Raw genomic sequence first — 22,231 nt, forward strand, 5'->3', positions numbered from 1 at the left:
GGATAAGGCCCTAGAATTTTTCCAAGATAAGGATTATGTACTTATCCTTTGGACTGCTTGGTGGGCAAGCAATCAGATAAGGATAAGGACTGAAACCCTAATCCCTACACCTATATAAGGACCCCTCAGCCTAGGAAAATCGGCCACTTGATCCCAGAACCTCCTAGAGCCAATTTTCTGCCTCTCCCCCCCCTCTCTCTCTCTCCCTCTCCCTACCTCTCTCTTGCCTATCCATTTTCTCTTGGTGTTTGTAAGCCATTATAGGTACTACACTTGTGGTACTTGCTTTCAAAGATAAGAAGATTGAAGGTTTGAGTTGTTATTAAAATATAACAACAAGAGGTATGTAATCCCTTCTACTATTTGAATTTCAAAATACCTAGGAGGATGCTAGGGTTCTTCATGTGTTCATAATGTTGTGTATCTAATAGTGAAAACATAGATCCGTATTTATGGTTGTATGCACACATAAGATTGTTTGTATAAAACCCATCGGAAATGACACTAGTGTGCGAGTAAACGAGAGTGGGCCAATTTCTAATGTGCTTAATATTCTCTCAAGTTTTCCAAGGTGTTTTTTTAGTGATTTGTGATTCCACTTGAGGCTTCCACACTATTGGGGCTAAGCTCTTAAAGTTCAAGACTTCAAACTCCATCAAAAGGTATGTCATCTAACTAGGCTTTGTAGTATATTTGCTTCATATTATGTTAGTTAGGATTAAAACCTTGGAATATTAAATATTTACATGTATAATAGAGAAAACATAGATCCAAGGTTTATAAGGTTGCATGTACACCATAGGAGTGTTAGAATGCTCAAAACCCATCAACTACCACATCTTGGTACTCATCAGATGGAGGCATTCCATTTAACTCATGTTACGTCATAAAGCATCCATGCATCACGCTGTGGCATGGAGTTCTTCCCCAAAACTCCATCCTTGATCCTGTCAAGTCTTAAGTTAAACCAATGTGGAAAACAAGTGCATCGGTGCTTTATAGACATGCATGTCCAATGCATGTATTGAACTCAAGATGGATCAAAATGGTTAAAATGGGACCAAAATCCCATGCATGGCTTCAAAACTACACCAAACTCCAGATCCAAAGCATGTAACCTACAAATGACCTCAAGGATCTATAAAGTTGCCAACTTTATGGAATCCTTCCACTCAAACTAGCTCATAATCGAAGAAGAAAGGACAAAACTCTAGATATAACAACATCGAACAATAAAGCTTGGATCTTGAACACTTACAAAGGTCAAGAGATGCGAAGACGAAGTCTCAAAGCTGGCTAAGATGCTCCTTTCACCACAAATGTATTTTTCTTTCTTTAACAACCACCAAAAACACCAAGATGAACTAAAAAATAGAAGATATGGATTAAGTTTTCTTCAGAGGGGGGGGGGGGGGGTCAGAGGTGATGAAGGTAGAGGGTGGAGAAAACCCTAACCCACACTTCCTTTGAATAGGATCAAAGTCCGGAAATTAGGATTTGCCTCTGAGTTAGTTGTCATGCCGTGTCACCTCAACGAGAAAATGCACCTTGTATCGTCATGCCACGCCGTGATGATACCTTCATCACATCGTGACCAACACAAAACTCATAATTCACTTTAAATTTCATAATTCAAGGATCTGGATGTTACATGCTTTAGAATGTCGTATTGTAAATCTTTATAAAACATAAATATTATGTATGAAGAAAAAATATTATGTACAAATTACTTCCCTTTGTGTACGATACTTTTGACTTTCTAAAACCTGAGGCACTTGAGCTCCTCAATAAAATATAACGACTCTTGTATATCAGTTTTATACGACTTTAAGATTTATATATGTAGCATTTAAACAAAAATTTGTTTCATATATTAAAAAAATATAAAAATTTATTTAATCCACATAAAATACATATTTAATTTAATTGCCTTATAAATGAGTATTTAAGTTGTAAAGATTCACCTCCCAATTCTTAAAAAAATTAGCAACTCAATTTGTTTGTTAAATGTATCGGGACATGTCGAAACCATAAATAAATCGTTTGAAACGTGTTTTTATTTAATTATTTATTTTGGCAAACTGGCAGAGCGTCGTTGAAGTGGTAACTTATATAAAACTCGGAGAAAAGCGTCGGGTAAAGCTGACCCGAATCCAAAATATGCGGGTGTACTTGCACTACAGCTATCACTATGTAGATTCTCGGTAGTGAAAATAGGCAACAATTACATTTAATCACGTTATCTTTATGAAATTTCTGTCTTTCTGGATCGGATAACGGATAAACCCTAAAACTCAGAAAGGATCACACCTAAATCAAGCAAATTGCAGATACAAATCTTCACTGTTATCTCCTACAAATGGATAATCGATTGCCTCCTAATTCAGAGAAGTTTCATCTTGCTCCATCTGATAATCGATCACCCCCAAATCAATTGAACGCAGAATTAAGGTATGAGTTCTTAATCTCAGCTCATAACTACAGAGCTTACGTATTTCGAGCTGTTTTACTCGGTAACGGAATTTAAAATGTTAATAATTTGAGGAATTAAGATATGTTAATGAGGTGTTGCTTTCTGGTGTTGAAGTTCCATATAATTGGATTGAGAACTTCGCGTTATGAATGCAAGTATGATTCAGTATTATGTAGTTCAATGATTCTGAACTTTAGATTGCATGCTTTTGGATGAGGGATTTGGCTTGATTTGCTTAATTTTGGTATGTAATGTGACTGTAACTGCAAGCAATGATTGTCTGTAAAATGAAGTTCAATGATTTAGAACATTAGTTTTTATACTTCACTGTTTAAGCTTGCTAGTTGCTAGTATTAATGAACAGTTTTTCTTGATTTAGACTGGATTGGAATTCAGTTCCATTCAAATCCTGCTTTTAATTGCAAATGAGTACTGAATTAAAATCCTATGGAATTTACAAGATCCTTTGCATCAACTTTTCATGATTTCATCCTAAAACCCATTGAATTCAATTCCAAGCACTCCTTGTTAAAAATACTCAGATATCCCTTTAACCTAGAAGTTCATGTTAAAATTGTTAAATTACCCCTTTAACCCTAACCCTAGAAGTCCACAAGTAAGTGCTTCTTGCCTCTCACTCTCCATCTTCTTTCCCCTCATTTACCTCACCAACACTTGTGAATTCCAATCCTGTTTCTGCCAACCAAACACATGACATAATTCAATTCCTTCATATTCCAATCCATTGACAAATTCCAATTCCTTCCAAAACATTCTGTGAACCAAGCACCCCTTACACTATGTTCTCAAGTTTGGAGAGAAAAGCAAGTTTAAGCTAGGAGAGTGGATAAAGGAAAAAAGAAAAGGTGTAATAATTGTTTTTCACACTCTTAAGTTGGAAAGAATTGAAAAGAAAACATTTTATTTTCATGTTAGTAGTTTCAATACACATCTCCAGTTGCCTATATATATATATATATATATATATATATATATATATATATATATATATATATATATATATATATATATATATATCCACCTTCTTTCTTGTACTACATTTGACGCGCATTAAATTGGGACTAAATCAGACAAAAAAGGTGGGACATGGACTCACTCTTGATTGTTTGTCTGTGCAAAAGATGTAAATGCCCTCCTCTCCGAGTCATTTCCCATGTAGCAAAACACACCCTTAGTTTTACTTGTCCTTTCTCCTACTTGACATTTGTTTATTGCTTCTGAAAGGCCTGGATATGAACATAAAGACAGAAAGCTTCAAAAGGCTGATCGTGAGAAGCTAAGGAGAGATCGTCTCAATGAGCAGTTCACTGAATTGGGAAAGACATTAGGTATGTCACCCATATTGTTGCTATATAATAAGAAAAATGGATAAATTTGTCACCTCTTCATCTCATTTATATAAATAAGAATCTTATATCATTATTGGTATATAATGTTTTGTTGACTCTTTATCATTGGTTTGTAGCAAAAACCACAAAGCAAAAAGAAACACCTATATATAGCTTATCGGATTAAGTTCTGACCTATTATGTCAAAAATTAAAACAATACCATGTTTAATTTGTTGAATATCTTAAGAAATATTTTTCTATTGAATACATCAAATATATTGAGAAAATCTGTTTTGCTCTTGATAGAAGGGTAAAATGGTCATATACTTTCATGTCCACAAGTCATTTTCTGTTAAGTCCATTAAGTAAAAAGAAACAACACGTTATCACACTTTCTATAATGTGTTGTCAATGTATCCTGTTTGTATTCTGTTTCTTTTTTAAAATTATTCTGTTAATGTTGTTGGATATATTGTAAGTTTAATGCTAAAATGTTGTAAACTTTTAACAGATCCAGATAGGCCTAAATTTGATAAGGCAACTATACTCTGTGATACAATCCAGATGCTAAATGATTTGACTGCTCAAGTCAGCAGATTAAAATCTGAGTATACAACACTCACTGAAGAATCCCGTGAGGTAACTTTCCAAATTTTCTTATTATTTTTTTTAGAAATAATTAAGTAAAATCACACATTCATGACTTTTTGCTATTATAAGTCAAAACACATGTATTTGTAAAGTAGAAGATTTAGTTTGAATTTTGAAAACAATCGGTTAGTGTTTGGTTAATTTTGTATGATGGAATTGGGGAAAGGATGGAATGGAATGAGAAAAAGTTGTTTGTTTTGCATGGTGGAATGGAATAGATGATTCTTGAAGGAATGTGATTCCTTCCATTTGTTAAATTTCATTCCACCATGGTATAATATAGAAATTGGCATCATAACTCATATTTATTCATGTGAATTTTAAACGACACAGATATTAAACCACAGGGACCATTTATGTAACATTGTCTTCTTTCTATTACAACATTGTAGTTTCAACTTTTTTCTTATTAAGAAAATGTAGTTTGGATAATTTACCCAATTATAACATTGTATTCTCACCTTTTTCTTATTAATCTATCTAATTATAAATAGATGATATATTGACATTGGTTGAATTGAAATATTGAATGATAATAGTTGACTCAAGAGAAGCATGATTTAAGAGAAGAAAAAGCATCCTTAAAATCGGATATTGAAAACCTTAACCTTCAATACCAACAAAGGGTTAGGGCTAGTAGTAGTATATACCCATGGGGGGGTCATATGGACCAATCAGTTGTAATGCAACCCCACCCACCTACCTACCCCTACCCTATCCCTATGCAAATGCCAATGCCACCTATGCACCACCCACCCATCCAACCCTACCCTTTTTTTGGCAACCAAAATCCCTCAAACCCGTGTTCCACTTTCTTTCAATACGTATCTCCACCACCTGTTCACCAACCCAGTGGTAGGTCCCACGTCTCTACCAGACAACCTTCTAAAAATAAGTCATCAAGTGGAAAAAATGAGGACTCTAATGATGTTGCTACTGAATTGGAGCTCAAGATGCCCGGATCTACACTAGATCAGGTTACATTTTCTTCTATTTCTTGCATATAGATATAACTGGGTGTTAGATAGATGTTGAGAGTAAAAACGATGATATTTCATATACTGTAGGAGGGGTCTGGGGGTGAATCAAAGTTGAAGAAATCACATAGGAAGGAGAATAGCATCTCGGATGAGAGCTCTCTTAGTCCTAGCGGCTGTTCATCGTCTCATACTGTACAAGCCAGCTCATCAAATAGTGTCGTTGGCGGCCTCAATGGTAATGGTGGTGGTGACCGCTAGGACCACCGCCATGCCACCACCACTTTGCATAGATTCCTAACTTTTCACTCTCACAAGTCAAACAAAACACAGGTACTTCAAAAAAAAAAGTTAAATCCACTTTTTGTTCAGTTATACGGTTACATGATGATGATGATGATGATGATGATGATGACATGTGTTTATGGTATCGGCTCCTTGTATGTATAATGTAATGTATGTAACTATTGTTTTATTAAAAGGAAAAAATAAGGGAATTATTTAATGTATGATTTGGATCAAATATGAATTATAGGCAATTTAATTAATATTTTATAACATATAATGTAAGGCATGTTTATTATTTTGGGTTTATCTCAATGTCTTTCGTAACATATGCATTATCTTTTCTATTTGTGGATTTCGTTTTCTTTTCTCCTTAGTCATTGCATATTACATTTTTTTAAACGGCCTTGCGTATTGCATGTAACGAAATTCATATCGCAATCTTTAATATTTTCATGTAACTTGGACTCATAGCATGATATATCAAGTAGCATTGGTTTAGGTCTAGCTTTCAAGCAATAATTTTGTCAAACATAATAATGGTATGACAATTAATTCAAGGGATAAATTTGAAAAAGAAAACAAGTATTTGAAATATCTTAGTCACATAAGAATTAATTTGTTTGGGCAAAGGTTTTTTTTGGGTCTATTTGGCATTTAGATATTATGGATGCCAGGCCACTCACTTGTTATCTATCATTTATACACGTGTCAACAACATATGCGACCCCCAATCTTTTTAATTGTCTCAAATAAATAATTTTCTATCTACTTAATTATTAAATAGTTTTCTCAAATTATGTATTAAGATGTATTTTTATTCCAAATAAATTAACAAGGATTTGAACCGATGCAGAGTCATTTATTCTGTAAAAATATATTTTAGATCAGTAATTTATCATAAATTATTTTTTTAGAGAAGATGAGTTAAAAACATGATGTCTCAAGTCACCCGTTTATGATATAATGTGCTAAAATTTAATTCAACTTGGAATTATAAAAAAAAAAAAGAACCATCTAACTTGGAATATAATTTTAATTTGGTATTTAATAACTTTAAATAAAATATATTGCATCTACCACTTCGTTAATATCGCCATCAAAAAAATGTTCTCACGAATCGTTGGACCTGTATTCATGGACCGCGTTATCATTTTATGATACTTGTAATAATGATCATCTTAATATTTCAACTTTCCATTTATAATGAATTATGAAAAATATCTCTATTTTTAAAATAGAACAACTCAAGAAATTACTTAACAATTTTCAAATGGTTGGATAATCCATATTAGTAAGGAGACAAATTGACAAGAATGCCCTCGTTGCTTTGAAAGATGGCATCTGGACTTTTTGGTTGGGCGATGGGGGCACACACAACTCCCATGAGGCCCATCCCTATCAACATAATAAGTATAGGTGGATGCGCCATCACTCATTTATCATCGTGTATGTCTTTTGATTATTCGTTGAAAACAACATGTTTAAATTTAAACTACAAGTAAAGCGTAATGTAGTTTTACCCCTTTTTCAAAAATAGCGTTTTTTCATTTTTAAATATATATTCACAACCCGTTTTATTATAATAATGGATATTCGATTATATATTTGTGTTCCATGATATATTCACTCGGTATATTATACGTGTAAATTAAATTTATAAATTAATCATTAAATGAGGTAGTTAGATTAATTAAATAATTGTTTCTTGGACAAAATGAGGATATTTGGATTGATATATGCGATTTCACTTTCTAGTTTCAAACCGATCCAAAACAAACCAAAAACCAAGTCTTGAATATTCAACTCGAGGGCTTTGTTTATAAGTTCCAAACAAAGCAAGATTAACCCACAAACTGAATATCTACGTGATTATCTAATATTAAATGATAAACTAAACAATAAATTGTAACAAAAAAGCAATACAAATAATCAAATATTTAAATATTTAAGAGAATCAATTAATCAAATATTTAAAAACAAATAAATATATTTCGTTACACGCCCCAAGTGGAGCGTAAAAAAGGACTTATCGTGTAAAACAAATCACTATCATTAAACTCATCGCCTCTCGGCCACCTTTACACAGCAACCACAGTATCCCTAGCACCACCACTTGTTACCAACTACCGCCATTTTCGTCGCCTCCAACCTCCGAATTAGGGTTTTTACGATGGCGATGGTTTCAACTTCTCTTACACCAGCATCCCAGCTCTCCGGTGCTAAATCCGCCGCTGCTTCTCCGCCTCTTTTCTCCGGACTCCGCCGCTCTTCGAAGCTCGAGTCCGCTTCACTCTCCACAACTCAATCGTTCTTCCAGTCTGTCAATTCTCACATACGTCTCTCCTCTGCATCTACACGACCTTGCACCGGCATCGTCGCCATGGCCGGCACCGGGAAGGTAGATAGATATACATGCTTTTTTCATTTTATACAGATCTAATGTTTGATATATCCGTTCCAATTAATTCTCATTTGCTTCGAACGATAATCACACTCTCAATGCTAACTTAAGCAGCGAAAAACTAAAAGAATTGAACACGGCTCTGATTTTTTTTAGTATTGCAGCATTCCTTGGATTTCTATTTATAGTCGTAGTATGTTAATACGCGATATTACAAGTTTAGTAAACTGGCTATGAGTTCTCAACTTGTAATAAAGTTGAATTTTGATATTGGGATAAATGTAAGAACTAGCCAAATACTTTCATCAATCTGCTTAGTTTCTTTTCTTTCCATTCAACATTGTACTTTAATTTTTTCTATTTTGTTAACAAGGCATTTTACTTACAAAATGTAAGCCGATTTCTCAATATTAGCTACTGACAATTGATATCTGTTCTTTTGTTACAGTTCTTTGTTGGAGGCAACTGGAAATGTGTAAGTGATTGTGCCTTCAATTTTTAGTCACAATAAAATTGAAATCCTGAACACCGATTTTTTGTACTTTCACTTATTTTTTTTTTATGTGGCTTTTTTGTAACATTTGTTCTAGAATGGGACCAAAGATTCAATCAAGCAGCTAGTCTCAGACTTGAACAGTGCAACTTTGGAGCCTGATGTTGGTTAGTTTTCTATCTTCATCTCTATTTCATTCAATTGTAACATAATCTAATTATCCCAACTGCTTTTATCCACTAGACTTTATAAAACCTATTTGCAAAAAAGAAGAAAACTTTAAGAAGCGTGTTAATTGTTCTATCATATTAAATTCAGTTGCAGTAAATACTAAACAAGTAACATACATTATTTCTTTAGCAATCCATATTCATGATTCTTGATTTCTTGGAGCATTGGATTTGAGTTTTAGTTATTTGAACTCATCAGATGTTGTTGTGGGACCCCCTTTTGTTTATATCGATCAAGTAAAGAGCTCTTTATCTGACCGAATTGAGATAGCTGCTCAAAATTCTTGGATTGGGAAAGGTGGAGCTTTTACTGGAGAAATCAGGTATTCACCTGTCTTTCATTGATCACTATCTCTTACTTGATATATAATAATTCCAATACTTTACTACTTGTAAATTGTAATTACAGTGCTGAGCAGTTGAAAGATATCGGATGCAAATGGGTAATTCTTGGGCATTCTGAGAGGAGGCATGTGATTGGGGAAAACGATGAGGTTAGATTTATAAATTCATTATCTTCTTTCTATTTTCTAAATCATAAAAGGTGAAAATCACATTCTAAATCACTTTAAATACCAGTTTATAGGTAAGAAGGCTGCATATGCATTAGGCCAGAATCTTGGAGTAATAGCTTGCATTGGAGAACTACTGGAAGAAAGAGAAGCTGGCAAAACTTTTGATGTTTGTTTCAAGCAGTTGAAAGCTTATGCAGGCAACCTTTCATTTATTACATCATCATCCTACTTTTTTGCTTTTTAAAAAATCTACCCAATTTTAACATTATTTATTTATTTATTTAATACAGATGCTGTGTCGAGTTGGGATAACATTGTAATTGCTTATGAGCCTGTATGGGCTATTGGAACCGGTAAAGTGGCCTCACCAGAGCAGGCTCAGGAAGTACACGTGGCAGTCCGTGATTGGCTTGCAAAAAACGTCTCACCTGAAGTTGCATCCAAGACACGTATCATCTATGGAGGTATTTCATTTCATTTCAAAAACAATAATAAAATATTTATTTGTTTATGTTTAAATAAATATTTATTTGTTTAGGATCTGTAAATGCTGGGAACTCCGCTGAGCTGGCGAAAAAAGAAGACATTGATGGATTTCTTGTTGGTGGTGCTTCTTTGAAGGTATTATTATTTATATAAATATAAATATATTCAAATAGAAAATAAAAATAAAAATGAATATTGATTGCAGGGTTCTGATTTTGCAACCATCATTAACTCTGTGACGGCTAAAAAGGTTGCTGCTTGATGTATGTGTCCGTGATTATGGGCAAAGTAAGTAGTGTCATTTTTAGTTAAGATTATGATGTTAGTGCCATGTCAGCATCAGCAACTTGAATTGTGCAATTTCTTTTTCTCACACAGGCTTTGCTTTGTAATAGATGTCATCATCCCTGAGTGTACAAGACTTTTGGTTATAATTCTTGAAGAAAACAAGAATACAGAATAATATAATGTGCAATAAAGTAAATGTCAAATTTTATTTTATGCTCTGTTTGGTTGCTAAAATGGACGAAATTCAGTTTTGTCGGAAGTAATTCAATTTCTTATGCAGTAGAAAAGAAAAACTAAAATTTTTATCTTATTGATTGTTTATTCAAATTTGGTATAAGGAGGAGTTATGTTTCTTCATTGAAAGAGCATTTGGGTATATCTTTTAATTAGAATCCAAAACGAAAGTGGTTTTTAGTCATAATTCATACTCAAAGAATATATACCTTAACCTAACTTAACCTACCCCATCTTCAAAGCAATCTTACACTCTTGTATTAGTTGTATGTATGTATATATATATACATGAGGATTTGATAGTGTGAATTATGGAGCGATTTGACCCGGACACAAAACACGGGTGGAGGGCCCAAACATTGTCATCCATCTCATTGCCACCTCTTCCTTTGGTTGCGTTTCTTGCCATTGTTGTCTTCTTGTTGTCTCTCTCAGAATACTCAAACTTCAAATCTTGGTCGAGTTATGTAGGTATCAATTTCCAATTATTACTGTTCTTAATGCCGGTGATTCTTGTATTTTTCTTGTCTTCAAGTTGGATCATTGAAGGTCGGTGGTTTAACTTGGGTTCACGGAAAAGAAAAGACTTGATGAACACAACTCAGGTTTCTGATGAATACTGACCCATGAATAACTTAAAAGAAAACAAACAATGTTATGTGTTTATGTTGGAGTTATTTTTTGCTTTAATTGTATATGTTTAAGAGAAAATGAAATGGATTGCATCGTTGGAAAAAAGGTTGTATTAGTTTTGCAATTAGTGTTGCAAAATAAATTTAATGTTTATAATGTTACCTAAAAGAGCTTGTAAGTGTAAAATTTTATAGATATTTTTTTGGTAGTTATATCAAGCGTGATGGAATCATAGAAAGCAACAATAAATTTTATAAATTATTATAAGTATTTTTTTCAAAGGCAATTAGTTAAAATTTCATATATAATTTTGTTGATTGAACATTTTTTCCAACTTCAAGAGTAAAAAAGGGAGCTTTAGAAAAAGTACACAAGTGCTTCAGCTTCAAGGAAAGCATATTATATATTTTGTGTCATAATAGCTGTTTTTTTTTTTTTTTTTTTTTTTTCTTTCGAAAATGAATAATTGTTGTAATTAAAAACAAATAAAATGTTATTAGGTAACGATTACGAGTTCTATTTTGTCAATTATTTTTTCTTGGGTGGGTTGTTTTATTTTTCTACAACAAATTTATTCAAATGTTAGCATGATTGAACTTTACAAGAATTAAAAATCATAATATGATTTTTAATTAAGTAAACCTAATTAATTTTTTTTCTACAATATCTATTGGAAATCCAACAAAACGACCAACCAATAATATTATCAAACAAAACTTCCTTCCTTGCTTTTCAATTGTTGAATATGGAGGCATTATGAAATGATCAAATCGACCAAGAGCGTAGCCGCTTCAACGCCTTTTTCTGGGGATTGAAAATCATAATTGATATTGTCATTAATCCAATCTTTAGCCAACACAAACGATTGGACTTGTATAACATCTGCAAAATGGACCAAGACATTTTAGCAAAAGCATATTTTTAGGACAATAAAACAAAAAATAAATAATTAAAAGTTAATAAATGAAATATATAATAAATATGATAATATAAATAAACTAGAAGATTAATAAAGAGAAATTGAAAATGTTATGATTAAAGGACCAAAGTTGCCAGTTTGTGAAAGTTAAAATTCAAGACCAAACAAGACTTGAAAGACATAGATTACTTAGGAAAACATTAAATCACTAGTTAATTTCCAAGTCAAAATGGTGATCTAGGTGTAAGCTTTTGAAGTTGAGAGACCAAAACCGTTAAATCCATGAAAGTTAAATTAAACCATGAGTTGGCACATAAGATTTAATAGGATACAAATGTTAGATACATTATGGGGAATGGTCAAAATGAAATAATGGATGTTTAGTAAGTGAAATGGTGTTCATTTTAATAAAATTAAGATCCAAGGGTAGAAAGTGTAACATTTTGTGTTATAAGGATGCAAACTCTTTCCCTTCTCGTTCTTTGGAACATATAAGCCTTTGTAGAAACTTGGATGGGGTGATTTCTCTCCTAACTAGAGATTTGAATCTCTAGTATGAAGTCATGGAAGAATTAGACAAATTCGTCTCCATCTTTAAGCATCAGAAGGTAAAATCTGTAATTATCTCTTTATTCCTTAATCTAGGGTTTGAGGAACTACTTCTAAATCCAAAAATGAATGTTGTATAAGAGTTAAATTGATTTTTTTAAATTGATATTCTATAATTAGTTCACCAATTAATCAATTAATTTCATATATAATTGCTTTATAGGGGGTGTAGTTGGAGTTTTATGAGCTAAATCAAAATCCATATCATGTATGAGATCAATTCATTTGGATCCATGGAATTATTAATGAGATTCAAGCTTAGAAGTTGAGTTTTGAGCTTGAATCTGACCAAATCTTCACTTTATGGGTTAGTCATGGATTAAAGTATGTTAAAATGTTTCTAAGTTAGTTTGTATCATCATAGATACATATTAAGGGTGAAAATCTAACCTAACGACAATTACAGAGCTTTAAAGCATAAAAATAAAGAAATCAAAAAGGTTATTTTAATCCATAATCTAATGGTGTTAGGAGTAAAATGAGATAATTAAAACATGCGTAATGGAGTTATTAAAGTATACCAATCATTAAAAATGGTTTAAAATGATGTTAGAAGGCTTAGAACTTAATATAGCAAAGTATGATGTTATTTTGGGTAAAATTGTGTGATGTAGCAATCATACATGCCGTGAGGAATTAGGCTAAATTCACACGGGCCATTTATTAGCTTGATTCCCATAAATCAATTTTTCACAACTTTCGTATTTGAGGCCATAATCGATTCCCATTACATCCATTGGTCCTTAGAAGGGGGGTTTTACGACCTAAGAATTGGTGTGACCATGTATGAACATTTTGGTCTTTTAGTAACTTATATTTGAAATCAATAGCTGGTAATGGAAGAGCACCAGTAGAATTTGGTTGAAGGCTATTCCATGCTTAGTGATGCTTCATACTGATAGTTACACTTGGAGAGGCTTGGTGAAGTTTGGATCACCTTTTAGAGGCTTGGTGAAGTTTTGATTCTCTTTACCTCTATTAGTCCTTATATTGTGAATATATCTTAGAAATTGGGTTTTGTGATCTAAGAGTTGGTGTGACCATGTTACGATATTTTGGTCTTTCAGAAACCTATATTTGAAATCAATAAGTGGTGATGGAAAAGCACCATAAGAATTTGGTTGAAGAATAGTCCATATGCTTTGGTGATGCTTCCTACACATAGTTGCACTTGAAGAGGCTTGGTGAAGTTTGAATCATCTTTCAGATTTGTTTAATTTCTTAGAAATTAGTATTGTGTATTTTTCAAATTGTAGTATCTTATAAATTTTCAAAATTTTGATGTTATACTTTGTAGTGTGTGTGTGTGTATATATATATATATATATATATATATATATATATATATATATATATATATATATATATATATAGATTTTAGATTTTTAGTATTGTGTAATCAAACAGAGAACAAGGGGTGGGGGTGATGTAGATTCCAAGGGTCGGGGTTAGGAAACGAAGGATTTCAGGGACCGGTGGTGGCGCAAGGGAACTCATGCATGTAAACGAGGGATGCTACCTCTGCTCCGTTTTGGACCCATTGACATCTCTCTCTCTCTCTCTCTCTCTCTCCTCCCCTTATATATATATATATATATATATATATATATATATATATATATATATATATATATATATATATAATTCCTAAAAAACAAAAGATGATGATTTGCTACTTACTTTTCCTTTCCATTAAATTAAAGAATTTCCAAAAAATTAAATAATATCATATCGTATATTGTTTTGAATCAACACATTTACACCTGTTTTCATCCACAAAAGTAGATTAAGGACAAAAACTTGTAAATGCTAAATTGCTAATACCCTTATATGCTTAACTTGAAGTACTTAAATACATTTAGACTACTTAGGTGATTATAACCAATCCAACTATTTATTAAAATATAAATCCACTTTTCTTTATACACACAACCCAATCATATCAATATAAAATTATACATATATATATATATATATATATATAGAAACATGGTCATGTGAGGAGTCTTTTTTCGGTGAGAACTCGTGAGGATACTTTAAAAAATTGAAAAAAAAAAAATACAAATCATAAAATCGAGCATAATACTATATTGGAGAGAAAAAAAAATTGGATCATTAAAATTAGATGATGGATCATTTTTATGATCCACGATTCTTTTTTTATGATCCATGATTCAATTTTAATGATCCAATTTTTTTTTTTTCCATTTTTTCTCTCCAATATAGTATTATGCTCGATTTTATGATTTGAATTTTTTTAAAGTTTTTTTAAAATTTTTAAAATTTTTTAAGGTGCTCTCACTAATCCTCAACTGAATCGGATCCTATATATATATATATATATATATATATATATATATATATATATATATATATATATATGAAAAGAGAGGTATCGTTGTGAATAGTATTCTATCATGATTGGTCCTTTTTTGGTTTCGTTCATAATCTTTTCCCGATGTCCTTTCCATGTGGTGCCATCAACAGATTCTTCGTCTACGTGTTCCTTCTTCTATTGTCTACTCCACCAGGGTTAGTCTACTACATCCATTGATCGATATCTTCTCGATTCTTCTGATTTTTCTTCATCCAATTTATTGTAACGCTTGGTTCAAGCATTATCTATTTTTCAAAATTTTAAGGTTTTAGCCTGGAACTTGATGAGTCGGGGAGCTCCAACTCGTCGTGTAGGGATCAATATGGACGTGGGTTAAGGACTGAACTCGACGAGTTGGGGAGCCCCAACTCGACGAGTAGACGCTGGAAAGGAAAACCCTAATTTTTAGGGTTCGCACCCTATTTAAATGCATTAAGCCTCATTGTTAGCCTCCCTTATCACCCTCTCAGTCCAGAGAAACCCTAGACCGTGTCTTATCTCCCATTTTGAGTGTATGAGAGCTTAAGGAGCTCTTTTTTGGTGTTTTTGTGAAGAAGCTTGAAGTGGTTGTTGCATAGGTGAAGGAAGAGGCAGTAGATCCGACATTTACATTGTGGTAGAAACCATTTGGAGGTATAAAGTCCTTAGCTTGACCTCTTGTTTCTTAGATCTTCTCCTATGGAAGTTTAGTGCCTTTTTAGTCCATTTTGAAACCATTTGTGGAGTTGAACATGATTTCAAGTTGTGACTCTAGTTCTGGACACCTCCAGGCCTCCTTGGGCCTAACGATTCAAGCTTTATCAGGCTTTGGCCATCCTCCATGCCCTAAACCCCTTATTAAGCTTCATATGAGTGTTTCAACCCCTTGGATGCCATGCATGGACGTAAAGTTAGCAACTTTACGTGGTATCTTAACCCTAGGGGACTGGATCTGTAGTTTGGGGCTTTGGATTCAACTGGAAAGGACTGAATATGAAAAGACTAAAGGAACTCGACGAGTTGCCTAGCCAACTCGACGAGTTGAGTCGGGTTTTCCTATTTTCTGGATTCTGAATAGACTCGACGAGTTGATGAGATAACTCGACAAGTTAGTTTGGGATTTTCTCAGTTTTCTGAGTTCTGAAGGAACTCGACGAGTTGCTAGATGCACTCGACACCTCCCATACAGTCGCCACCTCCGTGAGACCATAACCACCGACAACTCCTTGCGACTCCGATGACGAGCCTGAAGGCCAGTACCAAGGCTGTTGTTGCGTTTTTCCTTCCTCTGAGGCATCCTTCGCGCCGTTGCGAACACTGTGGGTTGCGTTGCCATCGCTGAACGTTGCCTGTTGGTGCCATCGTTGTCGTCGTACGTTCCATAGCTTCGTTTGTCGCCCCTCTGTCGTCATTCTCCTCCAAGATCGAAGTCTGGAATGGTGGGTGCTCGTGCTTCTTGTGTGTATGTGAATCGTTGTTGCAATAGTGATTGTGTGAGCGTTTTTGGCTGGCCGAAAGTTGAAGAGAGCTACCATGGCAGCCAACCGTGGTGGCTACTGCCATTGTTGTTTTTCTGCCACCTTTGACTACCGTGTGTAGGTGGCTATGGGTATATATTGGTATGTGCGTGCGTTTTTTATGAGAAATGTTGTATATGGTTTCATTTGGTCGGAACTCACAAGAACAGCCACCACCACCACCGTGAGGTGGTAGGTGCCGCCATATACCACCACCGGCCACCACAAGGGTGGTTGTGTGTGTGTGTGTGTGTTTATATAACATCCCAAAAATCAAGACCAAATTTTTTTCGTTTTTAGTTATATTACTTATAAAATTGTTTGAGGAAAACATTACTGATATCACATCAAACAACAAAACCATAGTTACAAGTCTCAAAAATCATAATGTCAAACAAAATAATGTCAAAGTATAATCCCAGGTGTAACGCCCGCAGATCTAGGCTAATCAATTTAGATATAATGAGCATCAAAAATGAGTTTTTTATGAAAGATTATTTAGAATGATTAATCTTAACCAAGTTGTAGTATATGTTACAAGGGTTCCATACATATAAAGAACACCAAAATCCGAGTTATAACAAAGAAGTTATGGCCCGTCAAAGTTTTACGGCAAAACCGACACGACAGTGGGAGACGTAAATAGTGAATTTACAATAGAGGACTTTTTAGCCTTAGTGATCTAAACAAAAGTTGCAGTATACATTAAACCGAGAACATACAAAAAAAAAAAGAACGCCTGAAACTCGAATTTACTCGATTTACAATACATTAAACCGTGAATTTACAATTGAGGACTTCTAAGATTTGGCTTAGCAATGCACAACCCGAAACTCGAATTTTAGATCGAGCGGTTTTTGCCTACACGGCCTAAATTAGAATTGAAGATCTCATTAATAGGAACTCAACGGTAAAAAGACAGACGAAAATGGAGTATGTATAGAAGTTATGAATTTTACGCGGACATTTAACAGTATAATCTCCTCGTACTGTTAAATTTAAGATCGGTTAAGAATTAGCCGATAAGTCAAAATGAAAGTTGTAGATCTTATTTTTACCTGCGCATGGATATAAAGAACGTCAAAAACGGAGCTCGTATGTGAAAGTTACAGATTTTAGAAGTCGGAAGTGTGTTGTGCGAAAATGGGTGACGTGGCACAATCTCGGCCATTGCTTTCTCCCTAAGTCTTGCCACCAGATGGTGACATGTGGCACCAAGTTCATTCATATTTCACCTTATAAATAGAACCTCTCCCACCCTCATTTTCCTCACACCTTTCTCATTCTTTTGTCACTTTACTCTATTTCTAGAATCTCTATCTAGCCCCGAAACCCCCCGAAAAGCCTAGGGAACCTCCCTAGCACTAGGCCTGGCAATCGTGTCGTGTTCGGGTTGGCGTGTCGCGGGTTGGCAGGTCAAATTATGTCAACCAAAAATGACCCATTTAAATATACATGTCACGGGTTGGCGGATCATGGGTTGGCGGGTTTGGAACATAAACCCATATATGACCCGCCAAACTATTTATTTATACGGGTTCACAGGTTGGCGGGTTCGTGAGTCAGATTTGCGTTCTTAGGTCAGATTCCATAAATAAATTGACAATTAAACATGAATAAATTGTTTATGGTTGATGCAAACATATTCGAATTTTAGACATTTAAGTTTTAAACATCCAAATGAAAATTAAAAACGTTCATAGAAACATGTTAAAGACTTAGCCTTATAGGTTACGAGTTACGACCTTAGACCATCCACATCGAGTCAAAATGTCAAAACAATCAAATGGTCTATAAATCAATGGTATACAATGTATAATACTTATTAAATATTAATACTTGATATATAAATACATTTAAAAATAATTTTTTTATAAAGAATATAAACGGGTTGGCGGATCAACCCGTTTATTTTTTGAGAAACCTATATATGACCCATTTAATAAACGGGTTGGCGGGTTAGCAGGTTGGCAGGTTGAAAAATGTAACGCCCGTAGATCCGGGCTAGTCAATTTAGAAGCAATAGGGGTCGAAAACGACTTTTCGACAAAAGATTATTTATAATAACAATCTTAACCAAGTTGTAGAATATGTTACAAGGTTTCTGTACATATAAAGAACACTGAAATCCGAGTTATAACGAAGAAGTTATGACCCGTCGAAGTTTCGCGACGGAATCGGCATGATACTGAGAAGCGTAAATAGTGAATTTATGATAGAGTGAGATTTAGCCTTAGCGATCTAAACAAAATTTGTAGAATACGTTAAATCGGGAGCGTCCATAAAAAGAACGCCCAAATCTGACTTCGTGTGAGGAAGTTATGATTTTTCGAAGTTTCGGATTAGCAGTGTACAACCCGAAATTCGAATAATAGATCGAGCGGTTTTTAGCCGACACAACCTAAACTAGAATTGAAGATCTCGTTATTTTTAGCATAACGATAAAAATACAGACGAAAACGGACGTCAGATGAAGAAGTTATGAATTTTTAACGGACTAATCCTGTCTCGGCCTGTTAAAAATATAAAATTTAAAATAAAATCAAAATTATCCGACGGAGTCTAAACGAAAGTTGTAGAGTACGTTCCCTCCTTCGTGTGAATATAAAGAATGTCAAAAACGGAGCTCGTATGCGAAAGTTATGATTTTTCTAAGTCGGGAGGGTGTTGTGCGAGTTTGGGTGACGTGGCGCGATCACAGCCGTTGCTTTCTCCCCAAGGCTAGCCACCAGATGGTGACACGTGTCATATTACGCCCAGCATAATTTTGAGTATGCTCAGCGTAACCATTACGCTTAGCGTAATTTTTGAGTACGCTCGGCGTACTCGACGCTGGCAGCCTATAAATAGAGGCGCAAATCTCTCATTTTCTTCACAACTCTCCACTTCTTTCCTCCCAAATACCCCCAAACCTTCAAGGTTTTTCCCTAGTACCTCCAAGGTGTTAGAAGCAAGTCCCGGAGCACCGGGAAGCTCTGAGAGGAGGATCCTTTCGGCTCGGGAACGCTGCTCCAGCAAAGCGCGGTTTTCGATAAAACCCGCTGTAAGTCAGACTATTAATTTGTCGCGGTTATCGTTCGACTAAACCCTAGTGGTATTGATACGAGGTTTTATCAAAGGAAAATTATTTTGAGAGTATCGAAGCGCTGTCCGCGTGTTGAGTCACCACCTTTCAGGTGAGTGCATAATCCCTTTCATCTTACACATAGATATGAAGTATTTTAATATAAATTACGTGCTATGTGTGCATATTATATGAATACTTGTTGTCTATGCTGGGTGAAAGATTTTTATATATGTTTTAAATGATTTAAACTATATATGTATTTATATCTACAAATTGTATTGGGTAAAACATGGGTAGATGAAATAGTTGTTGTGTGATAACACGATGAAAGACATCAATGTTGACAGTGATCCTGTCATCTAGTGGAGTATAGATGATGACCCTTGACGATATTAGACAGTTCAGTGGAACACTAGCAGACTCGTAACCAGTAGGTGTTTTTGAACTAGGTGCTCATTAGGTACTTTTGAACTGAGTGTGTTGACTAGGTATTTTGAACTGAGTGTGTTTACTAGGTATCTTTGAACTGAGTGTGTTCACTAGGTATTTTGAACTAAGTGTGTTCACTAGTTACTTTTGAACTAAGTGTTTACCAGATGTTTTGGACTACGTGTTCACTAGTTATAATCTATAAGCCTTGGTAACGATGGACTTCGTGCCGATTCCTTAGGATGATCCTTAGGAATAAATAAACGAGGAGTAGTTGATTCTTAGGGTAGATCCTTAAGACTAAAGAAGATAATGGGGATGGGTAATTTGGTTGATTGTTTGATTGTTTAAACATAATAATTATATTATTGTTGGTTGAAAACCCTATGTACTCACCAGGTTTCCCAACCTGACCCACTCAGTTTATTTATATCACAGGTGTCGAAATGAAGTCACATTACACTCAGAGATTAAGGAAATGTAAATCACTAGTGATAATGAATGTAAGTTCTGTTTATGCTTATGTTTTTGTATTAACGATGACATCCCAAATGTTTAAAATGAATAAAAATACATTTCTTCAGAAATGCTTTGATAACGTATTTATCATGTTTTACTGGGAACAAATTCCGCAACATTTTTATTAAAAGAAGTAATCTGGTTTTTATAAAGCATAAACAAAAATCGGTCTTTTCTGGCCGTGAAAATGAGGATGTCACAAAAAACTTAACCCAAACCATTTATTTCGTGTTGAGAGTCCTGTCGAGAATTGCCACCCCTACCTAGCACGAGGCGGAAGCCCCAGAGTGCTCGACGGCTCCGAGAAGAAGGGCTTTCCGGCTCGGGAACGCTACTCCAAGCAAAGCCCAATTTTCTATAAAACGCGCTGTAAGTGAGCTACGCCTACGCTATTATCACTTACTTATAGTGGGTGATCCTTATTAGTTACTTCTATAATGACATTGTGCATACTAATTACATATAACAAGATACGATAGACCTTTGAATAAGTGATCCCACTCTAGGTCCACATCCAAACAAGGAAAAGGAAGTAAAGTAATGACCACAAATTCTAAGTCTATAATTTCTAAGTTATATATAACCTTAAAGTATCCACTTAGGGACTATAGACCTATTATTAAGGATCTATTTAGTTTTCATATAAGTTATGATATTACAAAATACTCCTATAGTATTTTAAACTCATTAACTATTCTAATGTTCTCATTGTGGTAGTGTTGGTAAGTTTTTAGACTTTTTGCCATATCACAACTATTCTTGGGCATGTGCTAATCACTCCTCGGACCAGCATAGTTGATCAGGCTATGCCACTCCCAAGACTGACCATACATCCCCGAGCTTACCTGTGATATTCAAGAATCATTACTTTTGTTTTGTTCTAGAGTGGTGTTGACCTTAATATGTATGTATGCATGTATACCTTTAATAAGAAACTATTTATTTCTAAAAGTATAGTTGTTTTGAAACTTTAAATCAGAGACTTAGTCCCAATGCATTTATAGTTTGTATATCTTATGTGGTTTGATATACTGAGTTCACTATAAACAATGCTCTGATACCAATCTGTCAGACCCCCAAACCAAGGATGGCGGAAACATCCGGGGGTGGAGGACTTCATGTAGAGTATCACAACAATGAGTATAATAGTGCTTAAAGTAAATACAACCATTACAAATATAATTGAAAACGTTACATCAAAGCACATGTTTACATGATTCACATCAATTACATTATGATACAAAATGAACTGTTTGACGATTTATCGTCCCATCCTCAAAATGTTGTTGATTTCCTGTTTTCACTGAATTCCTGAGAATACAAGTAGTTTTGAAAAGTGTCAACACAAAGGTTGGTGAGTTCATAAGAGGTTTCATTAGAAAAGTAAACCGTTTTCCTTGTAAAAGCGTTAGAATATGTATCTAGAAAATCCGATATTTTCTTTAAAATCTGTGTAATGTAGTCTTATGACCGAAGACCAAAATGTATAAGTAACCTTTCTTACTAATATAAAATGTTATGTGTTTAAATGGACATGGACGCTGTTGAATTAAATGAAATTTCCGTATGTTCTCATGTTTGTTAATACTTTATGTATATGTAGTCCTAAATCCGAGGACCGAGAAAGAACAAGTATTGACTATACTTAAAGGTATAAATGTGGTTTCAAATGATGTGTAGTCGTAACTACCAAAACCAAAAGTGTACAGTAATATCTGTACTCATTGAGATAAAAAGTGATTTTAAATCGACATAAAACTTATTTAGGTTTTATAAATAAAATCCCGTAAACTTT

General features: G+C 34.2%; 2 protein-coding genes across 3 annotated transcripts; both read left to right on the plus strand.

Moving 5' to 3' along the window:
* The first annotated feature begins 2,100 nt into the window (after positions 1-2,100).
* LOC145011965 (transcription factor bHLH121-like) lies at positions 2,101-6,066 on the plus strand. The gene is made up of 5 exons (XM_078970717.1): positions 2,101-2,451; positions 3,719-3,822; positions 4,336-4,463; positions 5,015-5,452; positions 5,543-6,066. Exons 1-5 carry the CDS (start codon positions 2,360-2,362, stop codon positions 5,711-5,713), a joined length of 933 nt encoding a protein of 310 aa, XP_078826843.1. The 5' UTR covers positions 2,101-2,359; the 3' UTR covers positions 5,714-6,066.
* A 1,707-nt stretch (positions 6,067-7,773) lies between these two features.
* Positions 7,774-10,371, plus strand: TIM (triosephosphate isomerase). Of its 2 annotated transcripts, none has more exons than XM_078967198.1 (10): positions 7,774-8,138; positions 8,590-8,616; positions 8,732-8,801; positions 9,064-9,187; positions 9,274-9,358; positions 9,444-9,576; positions 9,670-9,843; positions 9,918-10,000; positions 10,071-10,153; positions 10,244-10,371. In XM_078967198.1, exons 1-9 carry the CDS (start codon positions 7,911-7,913, stop codon positions 10,125-10,127), a joined length of 981 nt encoding a protein of 326 aa, XP_078823324.1. In that variant the 5' UTR covers positions 7,774-7,910; the 3' UTR covers positions 10,128-10,153; positions 10,244-10,371. The 2 variants fall into 2 exon arrangements, with proteins under 2 accessions (XP_078823324.1, XP_078823325.1); XM_078967199.1 differs by having other exon boundaries at positions 10,261-10,371.
* The last annotated feature ends 11,860 nt before the right edge of the window (positions 10,372-22,231 follow it).

Source organism: Lactuca saligna, chromosome 8 (assembly GCF_052625555.1).
Source record: "Lactuca saligna cultivar CGN05327 chromosome 8, ASM5262555v1, whole genome shotgun sequence".
Classification (NCBI taxonomy): domain Eukaryota; kingdom Viridiplantae; phylum Streptophyta; class Magnoliopsida; order Asterales; family Asteraceae; genus Lactuca; species Lactuca saligna.